The sequence below is a fragment of the Oncorhynchus tshawytscha genome, linkage group LG12 (assembly GCF_018296145.1).
Source record: "Oncorhynchus tshawytscha isolate Ot180627B linkage group LG12, Otsh_v2.0, whole genome shotgun sequence".
NCBI classification, from domain to species: Eukaryota; Metazoa; Chordata; class Actinopteri; order Salmoniformes; family Salmonidae; genus Oncorhynchus; species Oncorhynchus tshawytscha.
This window is the reverse complement of record NC_056440.1, coordinates 33,381,836-33,406,148: the sequence shown is the minus strand read 5'-3', so window position 1 is coordinate 33,406,148 and position 24,313 is coordinate 33,381,836. Positions and strand designations below refer to the sequence as shown.

The following is a 24,313-nucleotide window of genomic DNA, read 5'->3' as shown; positions in this document are numbered from 1 at the left end:
CCAAAACCCCAAGACAAACACACCACAATTACAAAAACCCCATGCCACACCCTGGCCTGACCAAATACATAAAGATAAACACAAAATACTTTGACCAGGGCGTGACAGAACCCCCCTAAGGTGCGGACTCCCGAACGCACAACCTAAACCTGTAGGGGAGGGTCTGGGTGGGCATCTGTCCGCGGTGGCGGCTCTGGTGCTGGACGTGGACCCCACTCCATAATTGTCTTAGTCCACCTCCTTAGTGTCCCTTGAGTGGCGACCCTCGCCGCTAACCTTGGCCTAGGAAACCTAACAACGGGCCCCACTGGACTGAGGTAGCTCGGGACCGAGGGGAAGCTCGGGCCCGAGGGGAAGCTCGGGACCGAGGGGAAGCTCGGGACCGAGAGGAAGCTCAGGAGTGAGAGGAAGCTCAGGAGTGAGAGGAAGCTCAGGAGTGAGAGGAAGCTCAGGAGTGAGAGGAAGCTCAGGCAGGTTGATGGATCCACCAGATCCTGGCTGGCTGGTGGTTCCGGCAGATCCTGGCTGACTGGCACTTCTGGCGGATCCTGGCTGACTGGTGGATCCTGGCAGACTGGCGGATCCTGGCTGACTGGCGGATCCTGGCTGAATGGCGGATCTAACTGATCCTGGCAGACTGGCGGATCCTGGCCGACTGGCAGATCCTGGCCGACTGGCAGTTCTGGCGGATCCTGGCAGACTGGCGGATCCTGGCAGACTGGCGGATCCTGGCAGACTGGCGGATCCTGGCCGACTGGCAGTTCTGGCGGATCCTGGCAGACTGGCGGATCCTGGCAGACTGGCGGATCCTGGCAGACTGGCGGATCCTGGCTGAATGGCACTTCTGGCGGATCCTGGCTGCCTGGTGGATCCTGGCAGACTGGCGGATCCTGGCTGACTGGTGGATCCTGGCTGACTGGCGGATCCTGGCTGACTGGCAGTTCTGGCGGATCCTGGCTGACTGGTGGATCCTGGCTGACTGGCGGATCCTGGCAGACTGGCGGATCCTGGCTGACTGGTGGATCCTGGCTGGCTGGTGGTTCCGGCAGATCCTGGCTGATTGGCACTTCTGGCGGATCCTGGCTGACTGGTGGATCCTGGCAGACTGGCGGATCCTGGCTGACTGGCAGATCCTGGCTGACTGGCGGATCCTGGCCGACTGGCGGATCCTGGCCGACTGGCGGATCCTGGTCGACTGGCGGATCCTGGTCGACTGGCAGTTCTGGCAGATCCCGGCTGACTGGCAGATCTGGAAGAGTCTGATTGACTGGCAGATCTGGAAGAGTCTGGTTGACTGGCAGATCTGGAAGAGTCTGGTTGACTGGCAGATCTGGAAGAGTCTGGTTGACTGGCAGATCTGGAAGAGTCTGGTTGACTGGCAGATCTGGAAGAGTCTGGTTGACTGGCAGATCTGGAAGAGTCTGGCTGACTGGCAGATCTGGCGACGCTAGGCAGACTGGCAGTGCTGGGCAGCCTGGCGATGCTGGGCAGACTGACGGCGCTGGGCAGACTGGTGACGCTGGGCAGACGGGGGGCACTGGCGGCGCTGGGCAGACTGGCGGCACTAGCTGCTCCATATAGGCTGACAGCTCTGGCGGCTTCTTACAGACTGACAGCTCTGGCGGCTCCATGCTGACTGGCTGCTCCTTGCAGCCTGGCAGCTCCTTGCAGACTGACAGCTCCTTGCAGACTGACAGCTCCGTGCAGACTGACAGCTCCGTGCAGACTGACAGCTCCGTGCAGACTGACAGCTCCTTGCAGACTGACAGCTCCTTGCAGACTGACAGCTCCTTGCAGACTGACAGTTCCTTGCAGACTGACAGCTCCTTGCAGACTGACAGCTCCTTGCAGACTGGCTGCTCTATGCAGACTGACATCTCTGGCTGCTCCATGTAGGCTGACAGCTCTGGCGGCTCCGTGCAGACTGGCAGCTCCTTACAGACTGGCAGCTCCTTGCAGACTGGTAGCTCCGTGCAGACTGGCAGCTCCGTGCAGACTGGCAGCTCCGTGCAGACTGGCAGCTCCTTGCAGACTGACAGCTCCTTGCAGACTGACAGCTCCTTGCAGACTGGCTGCTCCATGCAGACTGGCTGCTCTATGCAGACTGACATCTCTGGCTGCTTCATGCAGACTGACAGCTCTGGCTGCTCCATGTAGGCTGACAGCTCTGGCGGCTTCTTACAGACTGGCAGCTCTGGCGGCTCCGTGCAGACTGGCAGCTCCTTACAGACTGTCAGCTCCTTGCAGACTGGCAGCTCCGTGCAGACTGGCAGCTCCGTGCAGACTGGCAGCTCCGTGCAGACTGGCAGCTCCGTGCAGACTGGCAGCTCCGTGCAGACTGACAGCTCCGTGCAAACCGACAGCTCCTTGCAGACCGGCAGCTCCGTGCAGACCGGCAGCTCCGTGCAGACCGGCAGCTCCGTGCAGACCGGCAGCTCCGTGCAGACTGACAGCTCCGTGCAGACTGACAGCTCCTTACAGACTGGCAGCTCCTTGTAGACTGGCTGCGCTGAACAGGCGGGAGACTCCAGCCGCGCAGGAGAGGAGAAAGGCTCTGGCTGCGCTGAACAGGCGGGAGACTCCAGCAGCGCTGTAGAGGAGAAAGGCTCCGGCAGCGCTGAACAGGTGGGACGCACTGTAGGCCTGATGCGTGGTGCTGGCACTGGTATGCCGTGCATGCTATGCCAAGCCCACACCTTTCTTTCTACTCTGTCCAATACATCCTCCACACTCTCAGACTCAGCACTCTGCTTCGCCGACAGCTCCAATTCCATCCATGGCTCTGCCCCCAGGGTTCTTGTCCGTCAAGGATCTCCTCCCAAGTCCATTTTTCCAAAGAGTGCAGCCTCTCCCAATGCTGCTGCTGCCTCTGTTGCTTCTCCAGCTGCTGCCTTTGCTCCTGCTGCTGCCTTTGCTGCTGCTGCTGTTGCTCCTGCTGCACCTGTCGCTTCTCCTGCTGCTGCTGTTGCTGCTGCCTCTGTTTACCACGCCGCTTGGTCCTTGGTTGGTGGGTGATTCTGTAACGGTTTTCTAGTGGTGATGAAGGAGAGTCGGACCAAACTGCAGCGTGTCGATTGAGATTCATGTTTAATAAAATAAAGAAACACGAACACTACACAAAACAATAAACGTAATCGAAACCGAAACAGCCTATCTAGTGCAAACTAACCGAGAGTACACATAGGACACTAAGGACAATCACCCACGACAAACTCAAAGAATATGGCTGCCTAAATATGGTTCCCAATCAGAGACAACGATAAGCACCTGCCTCTGATTGAGAACCATTCCAGACAGCCATAGACTTTGCTAGATAACCCACTAAGCTACAATCCCAATACCACCACCAAAACCCCAAGACAAACACACCACAATTACAAAAACCCCATGCCACACCCTGGCCTGACCAAATACATGAAGATAAACACAAAATACTTTGACCAGGGCGTGACACCTGTAGTCAGTTGTACTTCCTGCTTTAATTTTTGCTTGTAAGCCGGAATCAGTAGGATGGAATTATGGACAGATTTGCCAAATGGACGGCGAGGTAGAGCTTTGTATGAGTCTTTGTGTGTGGAGTAAAGGTGGTCTAGAGTTTTTCTTTTCCTCTGGTTGCACATGCTGGTAGAAATGAGGTAAAACATATTTAAGTTTGCCAGCGTTAAAGTCCCCGGCCATTAGGGGCGCCGCTTCTGGATGAGCATTTCTTGTTTGCTTATGACCTTATACAGCTTGTTGAGTTCGGTCTCAGTGGTAAATAGACGGCTACGAAAAATATAGATAAACTCTCTTGGTAGATAGTGTGGTCTACAGTTTATCATGAGGTACTCTACCTCGGGTGAGCAGTACCTCAAGAATTCCTTAGTATTAGACATCTCACACCAGCTGTTATTGACAAATAGACACATACCACCACCCCTCGTCTTACCGGACGCAGCTGTTCTGTCCTACCGATGCACGGATAACCCAGCCAACTTTATATTATCTGTGTCATCGTTCAGCCACGACTCTGTGAAACATAAGATATTACAGTTTTTAATGTCTCGTTGGTAGGATAGTCTCAAACGGAGCTCATCCAGTTTATTCTCCAGGGATTGCATGTTGGTCAATAGAACAGATGGTACTAATTCTCGCAAGGCACCCGGATCTCTGCTGTATCTTCATCTATTCTTCATGCGAATGATGGGGATTTGGGCCTGGTCCGTGAGAAACAGTATATCCTTCACGTCAGTCTCATTAAAGAAAAAATCTTCATCCAGTTCGAGGTGAGTAATCGCTGTTCTGATATCCAGAAGCTCTTTTCGGTCATTAGAGACAGTAGCAGGAACATTATGTACAAAATAAGTTACAAACAATACACAATTGGTTAGGAGCCCGTAAAACAGCAGCCATCCCATCCGGCACCATTATTTCAATACAAGGCATGTATCAAATCCTCGCTTATACCGAAACTCCCAAAGTCATATCCAATCGCTATACTAATTTAAAGCAATAGTTGTGTGTGGTCACCTAGATGATCATTTCAGCACAGTTTTGATTGGGACAGCTCCATTGTGCTGCTTTGAGACAAGCTTGGGGGACTCGTCTATCAATGTCAGATTTTTGTTTTCACTGAATCTCCATTTGGATATTTGGCAAAAATTAGGCTGGGGAAATGTTAGCTAAGTTGAGGTGAGTGCTAATGACCATTTTTATTTTAGTTTGCTTATACATTAGCTGATAAGAACATTTTGCTAGTATGTTATACAAGTGGAGTTCTCTCTTCAGCCTGTCCTACTCCCGACCAAAAACCTTTGACTTGGCTGATAATCAATCAATGTGATTTTGTTTCACGGAATCTCTGTCTGTATATTTGTTTAATTGATCTCTAGCTGGACAGGTGGAAGTGGTAGCTCATTTATTCATTTGCTCGTCTATCACTGATCAGAAACATTTAGTGTGCAATAATTGAGCCTAAATCAAGTGTATTCTTTGTTCTATTGACTCATCTAGTAGCTTTATATAGAGCCTAGGCTATTTTCATAATGTCCCAATCCCACTGAAACTCCAAATCCTGACTCACGAAAATTCCTAACTTTATTATGTAATCTATTGGTAGCATTATCAAAGGACGTCTCGCCTATGCATGTCGAAACACCGCTATAAAATATACCCCACTTCTCTGCGCTGTCTCGTATTGCTGCCCATCTGAGAGCTTTGGTAGAGAATGTGTGATCAATTATCAGGTATGAAGGTAAGACCCAGATACAGACCACGTCAAATAAACAATAGTTTAATATCTCAACAGGGGCAGGCAATAGACAGTTCCAAGCAGGCAGGGGTCAGCAAACCAGGTGGGCCAATGGTACCGGACGGCAGGCAGGCTCAGGGTCAGTGTAAGGCAGAGGTTGGTAATCCAGAGAGGGGGCAAAGGTACAGGTCGGCAGGCAGGCAAGCTCAGGGGCAGGCAGAGTGGTCAGGCAGGCGGGCTCGGAGTCAGGACTGGCAAAGGTCAAAACCAGGAGGGAGAGAGACTGGAAAAAGCAGGCGCTGAGACACAAAACACTGGTTGACTTGAACAAACAAGATGAACTGGCAACAGACAAACAGAGAACCCAGGTATAAATACACAGGGGATAATGGGGAAGAGGGGCAACACCTGGAGGGGGGTGGAGACCATCACAAAGACAGGTGAAACAGATCAGGGTGTGACGTCAACAAACGATATGAGAGTAGATATATGGACATTGTTTTTTATACAGGGTTGGCCCAGTTAAGATACCTTGATATTTAAACAATTTCCTCTCTTCGACTCCCCATTATTCATGAGCTGATCTGCTATCTGTATAATCAGTCACTCAACTTTGCCAAATAGGATATTCGGCAAGTATTCAGACCCCTAGACTTTTTCCACATTTTCATACGTCACAGTCTTATTATAAAATGGATTAAATTATATTTTCCTCATCAATCTCTACATGCAATACCACATAATGACAAAGCGGAAACAGAAATACCTTATTTACATAAGTATTCCGACCCTTCACTATGAGACTCAAAATTGAGCTCAGGTGCCTCCTGTTTCCATTGACCATCCTTGATGTTTCTACAACTTGACTGGAGTCCAACTGTGGTAAATTCAATTGATTGGAAATGATTTGGAAAGGCATACACCTGTCTATATAAGGTCCCACGGTTGCCAGTACATGTCAGAGCAAAAACCAAGCCATGGGGTCAAAGGAAATATCCGTAGAGCTCCGAGACAGGATTGTGTCGAGGCACAGATCTAGAGAAGGGTACCAAAAATGTCTGCAGCATTGAAGGTCCTCCATCATTCTTAAATGGAAGAAATTTGGAACCCCCAAGACTCTTCCTAGAGCTGGCCGCCCAGCCAAATGGAGCAATCTGCGGAGAAGGGCCTTGGTCAGGGAGGTGACCAAGAACCAGATGATCACTATGACCGAGCTCCAGAGTTCCTCAGAGGAGATGGAAGAACCTTCCAGAAGAACAACATTCTCTGCAGCACTCCACCAATCAGGCCTTTTATTGTAGAGTGGCCAGACGGAAGCCACCCATGACAGCCCACTTTGCCAAAAGGCACCTAAAGGATTCTCAGACCATGAGAAACAAGATAGATTCTCTGGTCTGATGAAACAAAGATTGTACTCTTTGGCCTGAATGCCAAGCGTCACGTCTGGAGGAAACCAGGCACCATCTCTCTGATGAAGCGTGGTGGTGGCTGTATCATGCTGTGGGGATGTTTTTCAGTGATCAGGATCTAGGGAAAGATGAACGGAGCAAAGTACTGAGAGATCCTTGATGAAAACCTGCTCCAGAATTCTCAGGACCTCAGACTGGGGCAAAGACTCACATTTCAACGGGACAACGACCCTAAGCACACAGCCAAGACCACACAGAACTTGTATACAGGTCTTGGAATGTCCTTGAGTGGCCCAGCCAGTGCCCGGACTTGAAACCGATCTCTGGAGAGACCTGAAAATAGCTGTGTAGCAATGCTCCCGATCCAACCTGACCGAGCTTGAGAGGATCTGCAGAGAAGAATGAAGAAACTCCCCCAAATCAGGTGTGCCAAGCTTGTAGAGTCATACCAAAGAAGACTCAAGGATTTATTCGCTGCCAAAGGTGCTTAAACAAAGTGCTGAGTAAAGTGTCTGAATACTTATGTAAATGTGATATTTTGTTTTTTATTTTGAATTAGCAGACATTTAAAATCCTTTTTGTTTTGCTATGTCACGACGAAAAATTCATGACGAAAAAAGCTATTTTGGCAATTTTAGAATAAGGCTGTAACGTAACAAAATGTGGAAAAAGTCAAGCGGTCTGAATACTTACCAGTAAAAGTGACGGTTTTAGCCAGCCGGCTACTTTTCAACCGCAGTCCCTGGGCAGGCTTATTAAAAACAATTACAATACAGATAATTAATGAGCAGTGAGTGTAACCGATATGAAATGGCTAACTAGTCAGCGGTGGTGCGCGCTAATAGCGTTTCAATCGGTGACATCTTGAAGTAGTGGTTCCCCTTGCTCTGCAAAGGCTGCGGCTTTTGTGGAGCGATGGGTAACGATGCTTCGTGGGTGACTGTTGTCTGTAATGAAGCATCGTTACCCATCGCTCCACAAAAGCCACAGCCTTTGCAGAGCAAGGGGAACCACTACTTCAAGGTCTGAGCAAGTGATGTCACTGATTGAAATGCTATTAGCGCGCACCACCGCTGACTAGTTAGACATTTCACATCGGTTACATGAGCACACGCAGAGCAACATGGGACAAGCAAGACATAGCATTCAGACAGAGCAACATAGCACAAAAAGCAACAAGACAAAATCCATAAAAGCAACAAAGTGTTTCCACACCTCACAAGCTACAAATCAAATCAAATCAAATGTATTTATATAGCCCTTCGTACATCAGCTGATATCTCAAAGTGCTGTACAGAAACCCAGCCTAAAACCCAAAACAGCAAGCAATGCAGGTGTAGAAGCACGGTGGCTAGGAAAAACTCCCTAGAAAGGCCAAAACCTAGGAAGAAACCTAGAGAGGAACCAGGCTATGTGGGGTGGCCAGTCCTCTTCTGGCTGTGCCGGGTGGAGATTATAACAGAACATGGCCAAGATGTTCAAATGTTCATAAATGACCAGCATGGTCCAATAATAATAAGGCAGAACAGTTGAAACTGGAGCAGCAGCACGGCCAGGTGGACTGGGGACAGCAAGAAGTCAACATGTCAGGTAGTCCTGAGGCATGGTCCTAGGCATGGTCCTAGGGCTCAGGTCCTCCGAGAGAGAGAAAGAAAGAGAGAAAGAGAGAATTAGAGAGAGCACACTTAAATTCACACAGGACACCGAATAGGACAGGAGAAGTACTCCAGATATAACAAACTGACCCTAGCCCCCCGACACATAAACTACTGCAGCATAAATACTGGAGGCTGAGACAGGAGGTGTCAGGAGACACTGTGGCCCCATCCGAGGACACCCCCGGACAGGGCCAAACAGGAAGGATATAACCCCACCCACTTTGCCAAAGCACAGTCCCCCACACCACTAGAGGGATATCTTCAAGGGGGGGCGCCAACCCAGTCAGGAAGATCACATCAGTGACTCAACCCACTCAAGTGACGCACCCCTCCCAGGGACGGTATGAAAGAGCCCCAGTAAGCCAGTGACTCAGCCCCTGTAATAGGGTTAAAGGCAGAGAATCCCAGTGGAAAGAGGGGAACCGGTCAGGCAGAGACAGCAAGGGCGGTTCGTTGCTCCAGAGCCTTTCCGTTCACCCTCCCACTCCTGGGCCAGACTACACTCAATCATATGACCCACTGAAGAGATGAGTCTTCAGAAAGACTTAAAGGTTGAGACCGAGTTTGCGTCTCTTACATGGGTAGGCAGACCATACCATAAAAATGGAGGTCTATAGGAGAAAGCCCTGCCTCCAGCTGTTTGCTTAGAAATTCTAGGGACAATTAGGAGGCCTGCGTCTTGTGACCGTAGCGTACGTGCAGGTATGTACGGCAGGACCAAATCAGAGAGATAGGTAGGAGCAAGCCCATGTAATGCTTTGTAGGTTAGCAGTAAAACCTTGAAATCAGCCCTTTCCTTGACAGGAAGCCAGTGTAGGGAGGCTAGCACTGTAGTAATATGATCACATTTTTTGGTTCTAGTCAGGATTCTAGCAGCTGTATTTAGCACTAACTGAAGTTTATTTAGTGCTTTATCCGGGTAGCCGGAAAGTAGAGCATTGCAGTAGTCTAACCTAGAAGTGACAAAAGCATGGATACATTTTTCTGCATCATTTTTGGACAGAAAGTTTCTGATTTTTGCAATGTTATGTACATGGATAAAAGCTGTCCTTGAAATGGTCTTGATATGTTCTTCAAAAGAGAGATCAGGGTCCAGAGTAACGCCGAGGTCCTTCACAGTTTTATTTGAGACAACTGTACAACCATTAAGATTAATTGTCAGATTCAACAGAAGATCTCTTTGTTTCTTGGGACCTAGACCAAGTATCTCTGTTTTGTCCGAGTTTAAAAGTAGAAAGTTTGCAGCCATCCACTTCCTTATGTCTGAAACACATGCTTCTAGCGAGGGCAATTTTGGGGCTTCACCATGTTTCATTGAAATGTACAGCTGTGTGTCATCCGCATAGCAGTGAAAGTTAACATTATGTTTTCGAATGACATCCCCAAGAGGTAAAATATATAGTGAAAACAATAGTAGTCCTAAAACGGAACCTTGAGGAACACCTAAATTTACAGTTGATTTGACAGAGGACAAACCATTCACAGAGACAAACTGATATCTTTCCGACAGATAAGATCTAAACCAGGCCAGAACTTGTCCGTGTAGACCAATTTGGGTTTCCAATCTTTCCAAAAGAATGTGGTGATCGATGGTATCAAAAGCAGCACTAAGGTCTAGGAGCACGAGGACAGATGCAGAGCCTCGGTCTGATGTCATTAAAAGGTCATTTACCACCTTCACAAGTGCAGTCTCAGTGCTATGATGGGGTCTAAAACCAGACTGAAGCATTTCGTATACATTGTTTGTCTTCAGGAAAGCAGTGAGTTGCTGCGCAACAGTCTTTTCTAAAAATTTTGAGAGGAATGGAAGATTCGATATAGGCCGATAGTTTTTTATATTTTCTGGGTCAAGGTTTGGCTTTTTCAAGAGAGGCTTTATTACTGCCACTTTTAGTGAGTTTGGTACACATCCGGTGGATAGAGAGCCATTTATTATGTTCAGCTGCACAGGAAGCAGCTCTTTCAGTAGTTTAGTTGGAATAGGGTCCAGTATGCAGCTTGAAGGTTTAGAGGCCATGATTATTTTCATCATTGTGTCAAGAGATATAGTACTAAAACATTTGAGCGTCTCTCTTGATCCTAGGTCCTGGCAGAGTTGTGCAGACTCAGGACAACTGAGCTTTGAAGGAATACGCAGATTTAAAGAGGAGTCCGTAATTTGCTTTCTAATAATCATGATCTTTTCCTCAAAGAAGTTCATGAATTTATCACTGCTGAAGTGAAAGCCATCCTCTCTTGGGGAATGCTGCTTTTTAGTTAGCTTTGCGACAGTATCAAAAAGGAATTTCGGATTGTTCTTATTTTCCTCAATTAAGTTAGAAAAATAGGATGAACGAGCAGCAGTAAGGGCTCTTCGGCACTGCACGGTACTGTCTTTCCAAGCTAGTCGGAAGACTTCCAGTTTGATGTGGCGCCATTTCCGTTCCAATTTTCTGGAAGCTTGCTTCAGAGCTCGGGTATTTTCTGTGTACCAGGGAGCTAGTTTCTTATGAGAAATGTTTTTAGCTTTTCCTACAGACAACAGACAACATTGGAAAGCAGCAATACACAGCTAGGGATTATGTTCACAAATCTGATGGACATTTAGCCATGTCTTCATGTGAAAGTGTGATAGGTGGTGCAGTTATGTGTGTCTGATGTCAGTGTTTTCCATACATGGGAAGCTCTCACAGAGAAAGCAGATTGACTAAAGGTGCTTTTCCTTATGGGAACTATACAGCCACCTCTCATGGCAGACCTTCTGGATCTGCTGCCATATGTTTGGGTTTTCTGTTTAACAAAAGTACTGAGCGGAGGGGGAGCCAGGCCATTTAGAATCTTGAATACAAGACATGCATCGGTGTATTGCACAAGATTTTCCAAACTCAGGAGCTCATGCTTTCTGAGGATGTAACAGTGATGATGGCTATTGGTCTTCCTATCAAGCACTTTAAGAGCCTGTTTGTAAGACAGACTGAATAGGTTTTAATGTTGTACAGCAATCTTGGGCCCAACTAGTCAAGCAGTATGTTAAGTGGGGGAGTATCATAGATTTGAAGTATAGTTTTGCTACCTATGTAGTCAAACAATTTCGTATAAATTGGAAATTAGCTAGGTTGAATTTGGTTATTTGAATTACCTTTTTCACCTGCTTTTTAAAAGAGAGGTTGGAATCAAGTATGATGCCAAGATACTTAAAATCAGATACCACCTGGAGCTTCTCCGCTGACACGTAGACATCTGGCTCAGTAGCATCTGACACGCAGACAGTTTTTTTCACATTGAGATGCAAGCACGAGTCACTGAGCCACTTTGTAACCATGGACCATTACAGTCGTGAGTTCTTGTGCAGCTTGTTGTTTGCTCTTTGCATTCACATATATCACTGTGTCATCCCCATACATTTGAACTTCAGACCCAGTACAGACAGAAGGCAGATCATTAATGTTCAGGCTGAACAGGAGGGGCCCCAGTATTGACCCTTGGGGCACGCCCACATCATAGCTAAGAGTAAGTGACAGCTCATTGCTCACTCTGACACACTGAGTTCTGCCTTCAAGATATGATTTCATCCATCTCAAGGCATCGGGGGAAAAGTTGAACTTGGACAATTTTGTGCTGATAACCTCATGGTTACCAGTATCAAAAGCCTTCCTTAGGTCCAGAAACACAGCCCCAACAACGCCCCTCCTGTCATTACTAAATATCAGTTTCACATGCTGTGAAATCTTTACATAGTAGCACAGACAAACAGGCAATGTGGAGCAGCGTCAATCTTATTTTGGGAGAACCCTGGCATAGTGACCTTGGTTTTAAATGCTTTAAATGGGCACTACCGAATTTTGTATTTCCCGGGACTCTCTGGATAATTCTGAATCATTCCCACTATGGAAACTTGGTAGATTTTCTGGAAAATATGAATCCCTACCTGACGTGGTCCTCAGTGGCATCCTGGGAATTTACAGGGAACAAGACAAAGGTCCCCTAGAGAACGTTCCCTTGGGACAATCACGCAGCCTTCTTAGAATGTTCTCAGAAATTCAGTGGGATAACGTTGCGCAAAAACCCTTAAGAGACCTAATGGGAACGTCACTGAATGTCCTCATGATATCTCCTGTTTGCTGGGAGGACATCTGGCGTTAGCATTGCCCTAAAGAACTCCCTAAACTGACACATAAGTATGACAAGCATGTCATTGATGAATGGCGGAACATCAGACTCGCTGAACGATGGTTATTTGCTTACATAATGAAAGATTGCATCTGTTTGAGATTGCATTTATGGTATTACAGTTTTCAGTATTTGTGCCATGTCTCTGCAGTGATTCGTCTGTACTGAGCCAGAGATGTGAAGGAAAAGTGGATCAGGGGCCTGATTGTAACCCCTGAACAGGTGGGCCTGCCTGTGGAGTGGGTCTTACTGTGAATAGGGCACTGGGTTGCCCTCAAAACCAGGTCAAATTAGGATGGGGAGCCTCATGACAATGCCGACGGCTGTATTATCAAATCAAATACAATTTTATTTGTCGCGTACACATAGCTTGCAGATTTTATCGCGAGTGTAGCGAAAATCTTATCTTCCTTGCTCCAACAGTGCAGTAATACCTAACAATTCACGCAAATCCCCCAAATAAAAAGAATACAGTAACACTTTACTTGACACCTGGTCATAACCATGTCATAATATGTTGTAACAGCTGACATAACTTGTCCTAACCTGTCATAATATTGTCATAACACTGTCATGACCCATATACTTACACCTGTTGTGACATATATTGCTCTAATTTATGGCTGGTTATGACACCTACATAAGAGTGTCAAAACACACAAAACCTATTACACAAGGCTAAACATTGGAGCCCCAGATCGAGGGAGATTATCAGTGGTCTTGTATGTCTTCCATTTCCTAATAATTTCTCCCACAGTTGATTTCTTCAAACCAAGCTGCTTACCTATTGCAGATTCCGTCTTCCCAGCCTGGTCCAGGCCTACAATTTTGTTTCTGGTGTCCTTTGACAGCTCTTTGGTCTTGGCCATAGTGGAGTTTGGAGTGTGACTGTTTGAGGTTGTGGACAGGTGTCTTTTATACTGATAACAAGTTCAAACAGGTGCCATTAATACAGGTAAGTGGAGGACAGAGGAGCCTCTTAAAGAAGAAGTTACAGGTCTGTGAGAGCCAGAAATCTTGCTTGTTTGTAGGTGACCAAATACTTATTTTCCACCATAATATGCAAATAAATTCATAAAAAATCCTACAATGTGATTTTCTGGATTTTTTTCTCTCATTTTGTCTGTCATAGTTGAAGTGTACCTATGATGAAAATTACAGGCCTCTCTCATCTTTTTAAGTGGGAGAACTTGCACAATTGGTGGCTGACTAAATACTTTTTGCCCCACTGTACCTTTGACGATTGGATGTTCTTATAGGCACTTTAGTATTGCCAGTGTAACAGTATAGCTCCCGTCCCTCTCCTCGTTCCTACCTGGGCTCGAACCAGGAACACATCGACAACAGCCACCCTGGAAGCATCGTTACCCATCGCTCCACAAAAGCCGCGGCCCTTGCAGAGCAAGGGGAACAACTACTCCAAGTCTCAGAGCGAGTGACGTCACCGATTGAAACGCTATTAGCGTGCACCCCGCTAACTAGCTAGCCATTTCACATCGTTTACACCGGCCTAATCTCAGGAGTTGAAAGTCTTGAAGTCATAAACAGCTCAATGCTTGAAGCATTGTGAAGAGCTGCTGGCAAAACACACGAAAGTGCTGTTTGAATGAATGCGTACGAGCTTGCTGCTGCCTACATTGCTTAGTCAGACTGCTCTATCAAATATGGTCATTAATATGGTCGAATCCGGAAACATATCATTTCGAAAACAAAACGTTTATTCTTTCAGTGAAATGCGGAATCGTTCTGTATTTTATCTAACGGGTGGCATCCTTAAGTCTAAATATTGCTGTTACATTATACAACCTTAAGTGTTATGTCATAATTATGTACAATTCTGGCAAATTAATTACGGTCTTTGTTAGGAATAAATGGACTTCACACAGTTCGCCACAAGCCAGACGGCCCAAACTGTTGCATATACCCTGATTGCTTGCACGGAACTCAAGAGAAGTGACACAATTTCCCCAATTCTAAGAAATTCATGTTAGCAGGCAATATTAACTAAATTATCAGGTTTAAAAAATATGTACTTGTGTATTGGTTTTAAAGAAAGGCATTGATGTTTATGTTTAGGTTTGGTGCAACGACAGTGCTAAATCATCACCCGTTTGGCGAAGTAGGCTGTGATTTGATGAGAAATTAACGGGCACCGCATCGATTATATGCAACGCAGGACACGCTAGATAAACTAGTAATATCATCAACCATGTGTAGTTAACTAGTGATTATGTGAAGATTGATTGTTTTTTATAAGTTTAATGCTAGCTAGCAACTTACCTTGGCTTCTTGCTGCCCTCGCGTAACAGGTAGTCAGCCTGCCACACAGGCTCCTCGTGGAGTGCAATGTAAGGCAGGTGGTTAGTGCGTTGGACTAGTAACCGTAAGGTTGCAAAAACGAATCCCCGAGCTGACAAGGTAAAAATCTGTCGTTCTGGCCCTGAACAAGGCAATTAACCCACCGTTCCTAGGCTGTCATTGAAAATAAGAATGTGTTCTTAACTGACTTGCCTAGATAAATAAAGGTGAAAAAAAATGGCAAAATTGGTGTCCAAAAATACCGATTTCCGATTGTTATGAAAACTTGAAATCGGCCCTAATTTATCGCCCATTGCGATTAATCGGTCGATCTCTACTCTAAGGACACGGTTAGGGATGCCATCTGGGCCAGCAGCCTTGTGAGGGTTAACACACTTAAATGTCTTACTCATGTCGGCCCGGGAGAATGAGAGGTCAGTTCTCGTGAGCGGCGGTGGCCCGCGTCGGTGGCGGTGGCCCGTGTCGGCGGCGCTATGTTTTCTTCGAAGTGGACAAAGAAGGTGTTTAGCTTGTCCGGGAGCAAGGTGTTGGTGTCCTCGATGTGGCTGGTTTTCACTTTAAAATCTGGGTCCATGACATGGCTGGTTTTCACTTTAAAATCTGGGTCCATGACATGGCTGGTTTTCCCTTTATTATCCGTGGAATTATTTTTCATCTTCATACAATCATCGATACAATCATTCACTTTACATTGGATGATTTTTAAAATATATTTTAACAACCATAGTGGTACTTGTCCACAAATAGTATTTTATTATCACAGAAAATGCACTAATATGGTGAATTAAAGTCAGGCTAATCTACATTTAACACTGTTTACTTGATTTTTATGGTCTGCCATTATTCACTCACTCAGTTATGACTGAAAAAATAAGGCTTAGAGAGAAGATCAAACAAGCACAGGGGGGTTGCTGACTGGAGCGGGCCAGGGGGCAAGGGCTGCCATGGGTGTGTGTGACAAAAGTAAGAGAGGCCATGGCTTCCTGTGGCAGTGTGGGGTGGAGGTGGTCAGGTGGTGGGGCATTGGTATGCAAAATACACGTTAGTTCGACACTCAAACCTTGCCTGGAGAGAAGTGAGATGGATGGCAGGTGCAGCACCTGAGAGCTGCTTTTCTCACACACTGTCAGCTCCAGTCTTTGGGCCAATCCATCTTCCCTGCCCTGGTGCCTCGATACCTCCTCCTCCTGCCTCCCCAGCCAGCACTGCCTAAGCACAGTCACTGACCGCTATGGTTCTTGTTCTGAACCACTGTTAAGAAAAATCCCTCCTCCCTCTCATCACCGTGGGGTTTCCCCCTTAGATCCCAGAGGGCCTGGGGAGAAAAGGCAGATAGGTACTCTTGTAACAGTTAGTTTTGATTAGGTAAACCCCACACCACCAGGCTCAACACTAGCATGAGTGGGTATATTTAGAATTCCATTACCAGATGAACTGTTCTCAGATATTTTCTCATTACTTATTACAAGAAGCGTGTCATCAGGGTTACACCTTTTTTCATTACAGATGCCAATTCATTGATGGCAAATAATAGCATTGTTCTGTTTACCACTATGACCCCAGCAAATCCTTATGAGTCAGAATAAGGATTATGCTGTGACCTGCCCCTATAGTAACTGCTAAACTAATGGAAGTTCATGTGAAGACAGGATGTTATAGTTTTTATAACATCTCCTGGTACTGTTGGTATATTACTATACCTTTATCCCAGAGGTTGTAGAGGCCTCAAGGTTACCTGACATCCTGGCTCTAGGAGTGTTGTTGTGGTCAGGAGAGATGGGTGGTGACAGGCATGTCCCCTTCTACCCAGTCACCTTCACCCCCACTCACAGTCCCTGTCCCCCTGTTAATCTGTGGCTGCTGCTCCACTCCCGCTCTCCCCTCAGAGCCTGTCAGTCCTGCTCCCCTCAGAGCCTGTCCGTCTCCTGTGCATTTGCTCCTGCTTTCCCCCTGGGAACCTGCTGGTTGTTGCTAACAATATAGTGAGGGCCCCTCCCTGTCCCCTCTGTGCCACTTACTCTAATGGATGAACAGTACAGAGAGAGGCAGGTCACCTTCACCTTCACACACACACACACACACACACACACACACACACACACACACACACACACACACACACACACACACACACACACACACACACACACACACACACACACACACACACACACACACACACACACACACACACACACACACACAGGTGTTAGTTACTCCACTATCAGCCTGTACTACTGTACTGCCCGGAATTGACATTTCTACTGCTTGCAACTCTTTTTAGATTATCCCAAGATATTTCCTGATTTACATCCATCCAGCCCCTTTGGGGATGTGTAATTCTCCTGTGATCGCCAAATTTTCCTTTGCCAGTCTAGTAAGTACTGTTAGCACTTTTGTCGAATAGAGATTGTAGCAGTAACATGGCAGGATCAGTGAAATCTTACTGAAATGTCTGAGTCCCTGTCTCACACGTGCCACAAGTATGTCCCCTCATGTTGACAGAGAGAAGGACGGAGAGGAGACAGAGGGAGAGGAGGGAGAGGGAGAGGGAGAGGAGGGAGAGGGAGAGGAGACAGAGGGAGAGCCGAAGGCATTGGGTCATTTCTGTGCGCCATGTGGCAGCATCACAGGACGATTTCAGCAACCTCCATGCCAAGATTAGTGCTCCCTTGAGCCTTCAAACCAGTACTCCTGATTACATCTTGGAAGAGCTGTATGTGCAGATGTTCACGCACACATATACAAACACACACCACACATGCACACTTACAAAACACCCACAACTACACACATAGGCAAATAACATTAACTAAAACAAATGCGTTTTTAAACGGGATGAGTACATACGCATGGCAGTAGCATGAGTATAGCATCTGTCCATATGACCTTGAATGTCCCACAGGAGGGGGAGTAGAGAGGATCAGATGGATGCTCATATCATAGATTACCTCTCCCCAGAGACACATAATGTGCTCACTGTTGTTTTACTGCCAGAATGTATGTCTGAAAGAGTCAGGGATAAACCCATGAGCAGCATTAGGCTACACATGACATGCATGCACATGATAATACTACACGGACGATGTTACGCACTATTAGGAATATTTTTATGAAGAAACAACTTGGTGGTGCTCCGTTTATATAGATCATTAAGCTGGAAGAATTGTATTTGAAAAATACTTTGAGTGGCTCTAAAGAAAGATCAACGAGTGCAGTGTTGTTATCCTGTACATTGGTAGAGGATGGAAAGTAGGATGCCTCTCCGGTACAACACTATGGATGTTTTCATGTATATATCTGACCTCTTCCCCTCATACGCTACGCTAACTTCCGGTAGGACATTTTACACTAGCCATTAATACCAGGGTAATATTTTCAATTAGCATTAGGCTCTCTGTTGTTGTACTCTGTGTTCAGCTGCATTAGATAATGCTTATCATTTACAAATGAGAGGCCAGCAGGCCAACAAGCCATTAGTACACTACGAATAATTTGTGTACAAGACAGGACCAAAGATGCCCATAGTATATGAGGAATACTAAACACTCAAAATGCATTTTTCCTCTGGCTATTGAAACCTATCCTATGGGGTTTGCTCAAGCCTCTTAAATGATAGGGATTTGCTACTAGCAAAGTGGTCTTTGATTGACCGAAGGGCTTAGGAATGAATCATTTCATGGCCCCAAGCTATGGGAGGCCAACGTCATACTAGCTAGGTCCAGTGGAGATGGACTTACTGGTAGGTGTACAATTTTTAGAGTTGGTGGTATTTGTCTTATACATTCTTCTTGTCTTCATTCACAGAGCGATTGTAAAGAAGGGAGTGTCGTTTCGCACAGCAACACCTAGTAACTCGTTGCTGTGGGATATCACTCTGGACGCTGGAGCAGATGGCACCATCGCTGTTGTTTGTCAGAGGAAATCTGCCATACCGGGAAAAAGGCAAGTCTGCTGAAAATACACAACAATCCCTCAATTTACTATCAGTGAACTCCATTAAACTCACCGTGTTCAACCACTGGATCATGGATGGACCATTCACGTCTGGGTTTGGCTGCTCATAGACAACTTTAAACACACTTCTGAATGTTAAGAAGTGATATTATGTCATGGGTTGTTAGATAATGTATTGTGATAATAGTGTACATGCTACTGGGGCTTAATGATTTCAATTTTGCCTGAGGGAGTGAAAAAAATTCTGCAAAGTAGTATGAGTAGGATAATGCCTCAGAATAAATACCACCCACACACGATGCCATTTTGACCGAGGCTTAGCCTATCTGACCTGACAAGACACCGTATGCTATCCAAGCACAAAACTGCTGCTGGGAAAAGCTTAAGTAAATCTGCTTTTAAAAAGGCCACTGTCCTCACACCTTATTAAGTAGAGCTACCTCTTAACCTTTTATGCAGTGGGCTAAATCAGGGTCACACAGAGTGTTTCTTGGTAGTCTTAAACAAATCTAATTTGAAACAAAAGTATACACCTCACACACATGGTTATGGGCTTAGAAAAAAATGAAGACACCTGTACAATGTCAGATATACAGTAGAGTTGAATTGTATTCCATTTTGAGTTTGCATCTCAATATGAGACTATATAAATCACAGAAGACTGAAATATAACAAAACCATTTGACATAGGAACACCGTTGTTAAAAAAAAATGTATCATGTTTATTAATTATGAAATTATGAAAAATATTAACATTCCACCAATGAGGCCACCAGAGGGCAATTTGGTAATTTGACTGCAGGAAAGGGCTACGTCAATCTCTGGATATTTTTCTAATTGCTTATCTATAGTTCACATGAAATCGTTGAAAAGTATTTCTGTCCCCTATTTAGAATATTAAAGTTTTTTTTTGTATCCCTTACATTATGTTAGTGCTTTTGGAAAACAATTAAACAATGATTAACATTAAACATTAGCTAGCCCCAGTCAATGTGAAGATGTAGCTTTGTTGATAATACCCCTTTCGTTCCTAGAAGCTAAACTTGTATGTCCTTTTAAGTCTGTGGGATATTATTCTGGTACCATTGCTGCTGTCACAAATATATCTAGAGTCATGGTCCTCTTTCTGAAGTGTAACCTTTTCCTTGCTTGAGGACAATACCCCAGATGTAGGAACCTGTCCATGCTGGAACATGACCTTCAATTGACATTCCATGTAACTGGCCAACTCTGTGGCTAGGATGACCTTTAGATGATCTGGTGTGGCTCCAGGTATTTATAGTCTATGAGAAGTTCCCCTGAAATCAAATGTGGCACTTCATTTGTCGTTTGTAATTTTAATTGAAGCATTTTGGTGTCCATTATTGAATTGAGCTGGGTTGACCTCATTTTCTTGTTTTCCCTATGTGATGGTATTAGTTCATTGTTTATCAAACCCGTTTTGGGGAACATATTTGTGGATGCAAAATCATTTGTTAGGGCTAATCCATCTTAAAATGTCATAATTTACTAGACCCCCTGTAGGGGCTGTCTAATGTCACACCACTTTGGGGATTTCATGGACTTTGTCTCTCAGTTTCCTATAGTGGCAGTAAGTACCGTGAGTGTTTATGCAGCTATCTGGATATTAAGACATTTTTTGCCTCTGTTTGACAATAGACTGCAATGGATCTTCTGACTTAAAACAGCTGCTTAGTGAGAGTGCTGTCCCTTTAATAATCTGCGGGTTGGAGTACTTCACTGCTTCACCCACAAGAATGGCAGAAGGCTACAATGGTGTCCCCCATTTCAATGTAATGCCAGATTAAACCGGCAAAATCTGTTTTAATGTGGGATAGAGACCGTCTTTTAATCGGGCACATCTTGTTTTGATACTTGACTAAAACATTTATGGTTTGTTTGTGTTTCAGTGTTTTTGTGCAATATACTAAGATATGGTGTGCAGAATTAAAGAAGATCTCAAAGAATAAATGATAGAGAACTCATCAGATTAGCTTTGTGCTTGCATTTGACTTTGTGTGCTTAGTCCCCTCCTGTACTCCCTGTTTACCCACAACTGCGTGGCTACGCACGACTCCAACACCATCTTGAAGTTTGCTGACAACATGACGGTGGTAGGCCGGATCACAGACGCCGATGACTCAGCCTACAGGGAGGAGGTCAGAGACTTAGCAGTGTGGTGCCAGGACAATAACCTCTCCCTCAACGTCAGTAGGACCAAGGAGCTGATCATGGACTATAGGAGAAAGAGGGGAGAGCACGCCCCCATCCACATTGACGGAGCTTCAAGTTCCTTGGCGTCGACATCACTAAGGACTTAACATGGTTCACACACACCCACACTGTCATGAAGTGGGCACAGTAGCGTCTCTTCCCCCTCAGGAGGCTGTAAAGTTTTGAGATGGGCCCTCGGATCCTCAAAAAGTTCTGCAGCTACACTGTCAAGAGCATCTTGACTGGCTACAGCACCGCTTGGTATGGCAAATGCACCACCCAGTACATGACACGGGCCGAGCTCCCTGCTATCCAGGACCTCTATATCAAGCAGTATCAGAGGAAGGCCCGAAAAATTGCAAAAGACTCCCAAGCCATAGACTGTTCACTCTGCTATACTCAGGCAAACCCCTAAAATGGCTTCCACCTGAAACAAAAAAAGGTTATCTATGGAGACAGCTGAAGAACCCTTTTTTCAAAGAGCCTACCAAACTATCTGCACTGACCCTACGCACACTCACTAGACCAACTTTTTATAGTCCCATACCCCTTCAAACATTTAACCTCCAGCTGCATACCCCCTCTAGCACCAGGGTCAGCACACTCTCAAATGTTACTTTTTGCCATCATTGGAAGCCTGCACACACTATACAATACATATATTAAACATAGGAATGAGTGTGAGTTTTTGTCACGACCCGGCTCGTGGGAAGTGACAAAGAGCTCTTATAGGACCAGTGCACAAATAATAATAGAATAATAATCAATAATAATCAATAATTTTGCTCTTTATTTAACCATCTTACATATAAAACGCTATTTGAAAAATGAATATCTCACCACAGGTTAATGAGAAGGGTGTGCTTGAAAGGATGCACATAACTCTATTGGAGAAAGTCTCGGTCTTAAATAATTTTCCACAAACGGTCTGTGCCTGTATTTAGTTTTCATGCTAGTGAGGGCCGTGAATCCACTCTCACATAGGTACGTGATTGCAAAGGGCATCAGTGTCTTAACAGCGCGATTTGCCCAAGCAGGATACTCTGAGCGCAGCACAATCCAGAAATCTGGCAGTGGCTTCTGATTAAATTCAATTTTCCCAGAACCGCTTGTTGCGATTTCGATGAGGCTCTCTTGTTCAGATATCGGTAAGTGGACTGGAGGAAGGACATGAAAGGGATAAGAATCCAGTTGTTTGTGTCGTCCGTTTCGGGAAAGTACCTACGTAATTGCGCACCCAACTCACTCAGGTGCTTCGCTATATCACATTTGACATTGTCCGTAAGCTTGAGTTCATTTGCACACAAAAAAAATCATACAATGATGGAAAGACCTGTTTGTTGTCCAACTTCTTAATCATAGCCTCAATTTTGTCCCGTACATTGTATATTGTTGCGGAGAGTTACTGTAATCCTAGATTCAGATCATTCAAGCAAGAAAAAACATCACCCAGATAGGCCAGTCACGTTAGAAACTCGTCTGACCGCTTGGATGATGACAAGTGAAAATGATGGTCAGTAAAAAAAGTTAAGCTCGTATCTCAATTTTTTTTTTAAACGTGTCAATACTTTGCCCGTTGATAACCAGCTCCCTTATGTATGTTGTAAAAGCGTTACATGGTCACTGCCCATATCATTGCATAGTGCAGAAAATACACAAGAGTTCAGGGGCTTGCTTTAACAAAGTTAACCATTTTCACTGTAGTGTCCAAAACGCCTTTCATGCTGTCAGGCATTCCCTTGGTAGCAAGAGCCTCTTAGTGGATGCTGCAGTGTACCCAAGTGGCGTCGGGAGCAACCTCTTGCATGCGCGTTACCACTCCACTATGTCTCCCTGTCATGGCTTTTGTGCAACATGAGCAGCAGCTACTTTTGGCTACATAAGTAGTAGAATTCCGGTGAGAGAGTAACGGTTAATGTGATTGGATGTTAATTATTTGACTAGGCTACCTGTATTTGACATTGTGTTCTTATTTCGCTGAACACTAGATGGTTTCATTTTATTTTTGGCAGTGAAACGAGGCTACCCAGGCGGGGAAAAAAACTTGCCCAAATGTATAGCCCCGTTGGAAAATATAAATTGACTGTTTGAAAATGTGAGAAGAAAAAAAAATCCCCAAAATCACATTTGTATTTGGCGTACCCCCGGCGGCATTGCGCGTACCCCTGGGGGTACCCAGTTTGGGAATACCTGTACTAGACTATATACAAACCATATACAGTGGGGCAAAAAAGTATTTAGTCAGCCACCAATTGTGCAAGTTCTCCTACTTAAAAAGATGAGAGAGGCCTGTAATTTTCATCATAGGTACACTTCAACTATGACAGACAAAATGAGAAAAAAAATCCAGAAAATCACATTGTAGGATTTTAAATGAATTTATTTGCAAATTATGGTGGAAAATAAGTATTTGGTCAATAACAAAAGTTTATCTCAATACTTTGTTATATACCCTTTGTTGGCAATGACAGAGGTCAAAGTTTTCTGTAAGTCTTCACAAGGTTTTCACACACTGTTGCTGGTATTTTGGCCCATTCCTCCATGCAGATCTCCTCTAGAGTAGTGATGTTTTGGGGCTGTTGCTGGGCAACATGGACTTTCAACTCCCTCCAAAGATTTTCTATGGGGTTGAGATCTGGAGACTGGCTAGGCCACTCCAGGACCTTGAAATGCTTCTTACGAAGCCACTCCTTCGTTGCCCGGGCAGTGTGTTTGGGATCATTGTCATGCTGAAAGACCCAGACACGTTTCATCTTCAATGCCCTTGCTGATGGAAGGAGGTTTTCACTCAAAATCTCACGATACATGGCCCCGTTCATTTTTTACGCGGATCAGTCGTCCTGGTCCCTTTGCAGAAAAACAGCCCCAAAGCATGATGTTTCCACCCCCATGCTTCACAGTAGGTATGGTGTTCTTTGGATGCAACTCAGCATTCTTTGCCCTCCAAACACGACGAGTTGAGTTTTTACCAAAAAGTTATATTTTGGTTTCATCTGACCATATGACATTCTCCCAATCTTCTTCTGGATCATCGAAATGCTCTCTAGCAAACTTCAGACGGCCTGGACATGTACTGGCTTAAGCAGGGGGACACGTCTGGCACTGCAGAATTTGAGTCCCTGGCGGCGTAGTGTGTTACTGATGGTAGGCTTTGTTACTTTGGTCCCAGCTCTCTGCAGGTCATTCACTAGGCCCCCCCGTGTGGTTCTGGGATTTTTGCTCACCGTTCTTGTGATAATTTTGACCCCCTGGGGTGAGATCTTGCGTGGAGGGCCAGATCGAGGGAGATTATCAGTGGTCTTGTATGTCTTCCATTTCCTAATAATTGCTCCCACAGTTGATTTCTTCAAACCAAGCTGCTTACCTATTGCAGATTC

At 45.4% G+C, this 24,313-nt stretch overlaps 1 protein-coding gene across 1 annotated transcript in view; it reads left to right on the top strand.

The window, feature by feature from the left end:
- Window positions 1-24,313, top strand: part of LOC112262988 (transmembrane protein 132D) — a 67,117-nt gene that overhangs the window by 17,576 nt on the left and 25,228 nt on the right. The window contains exon 3 of the mRNA XM_024438909.2: window positions 18,573-18,710. Coding sequence (XP_024294677.2) covers window positions 18,573-18,710 — 138 coding nt within the window. The remainder of the gene's footprint in view (window positions 1-18,572; window positions 18,711-24,313) is intronic.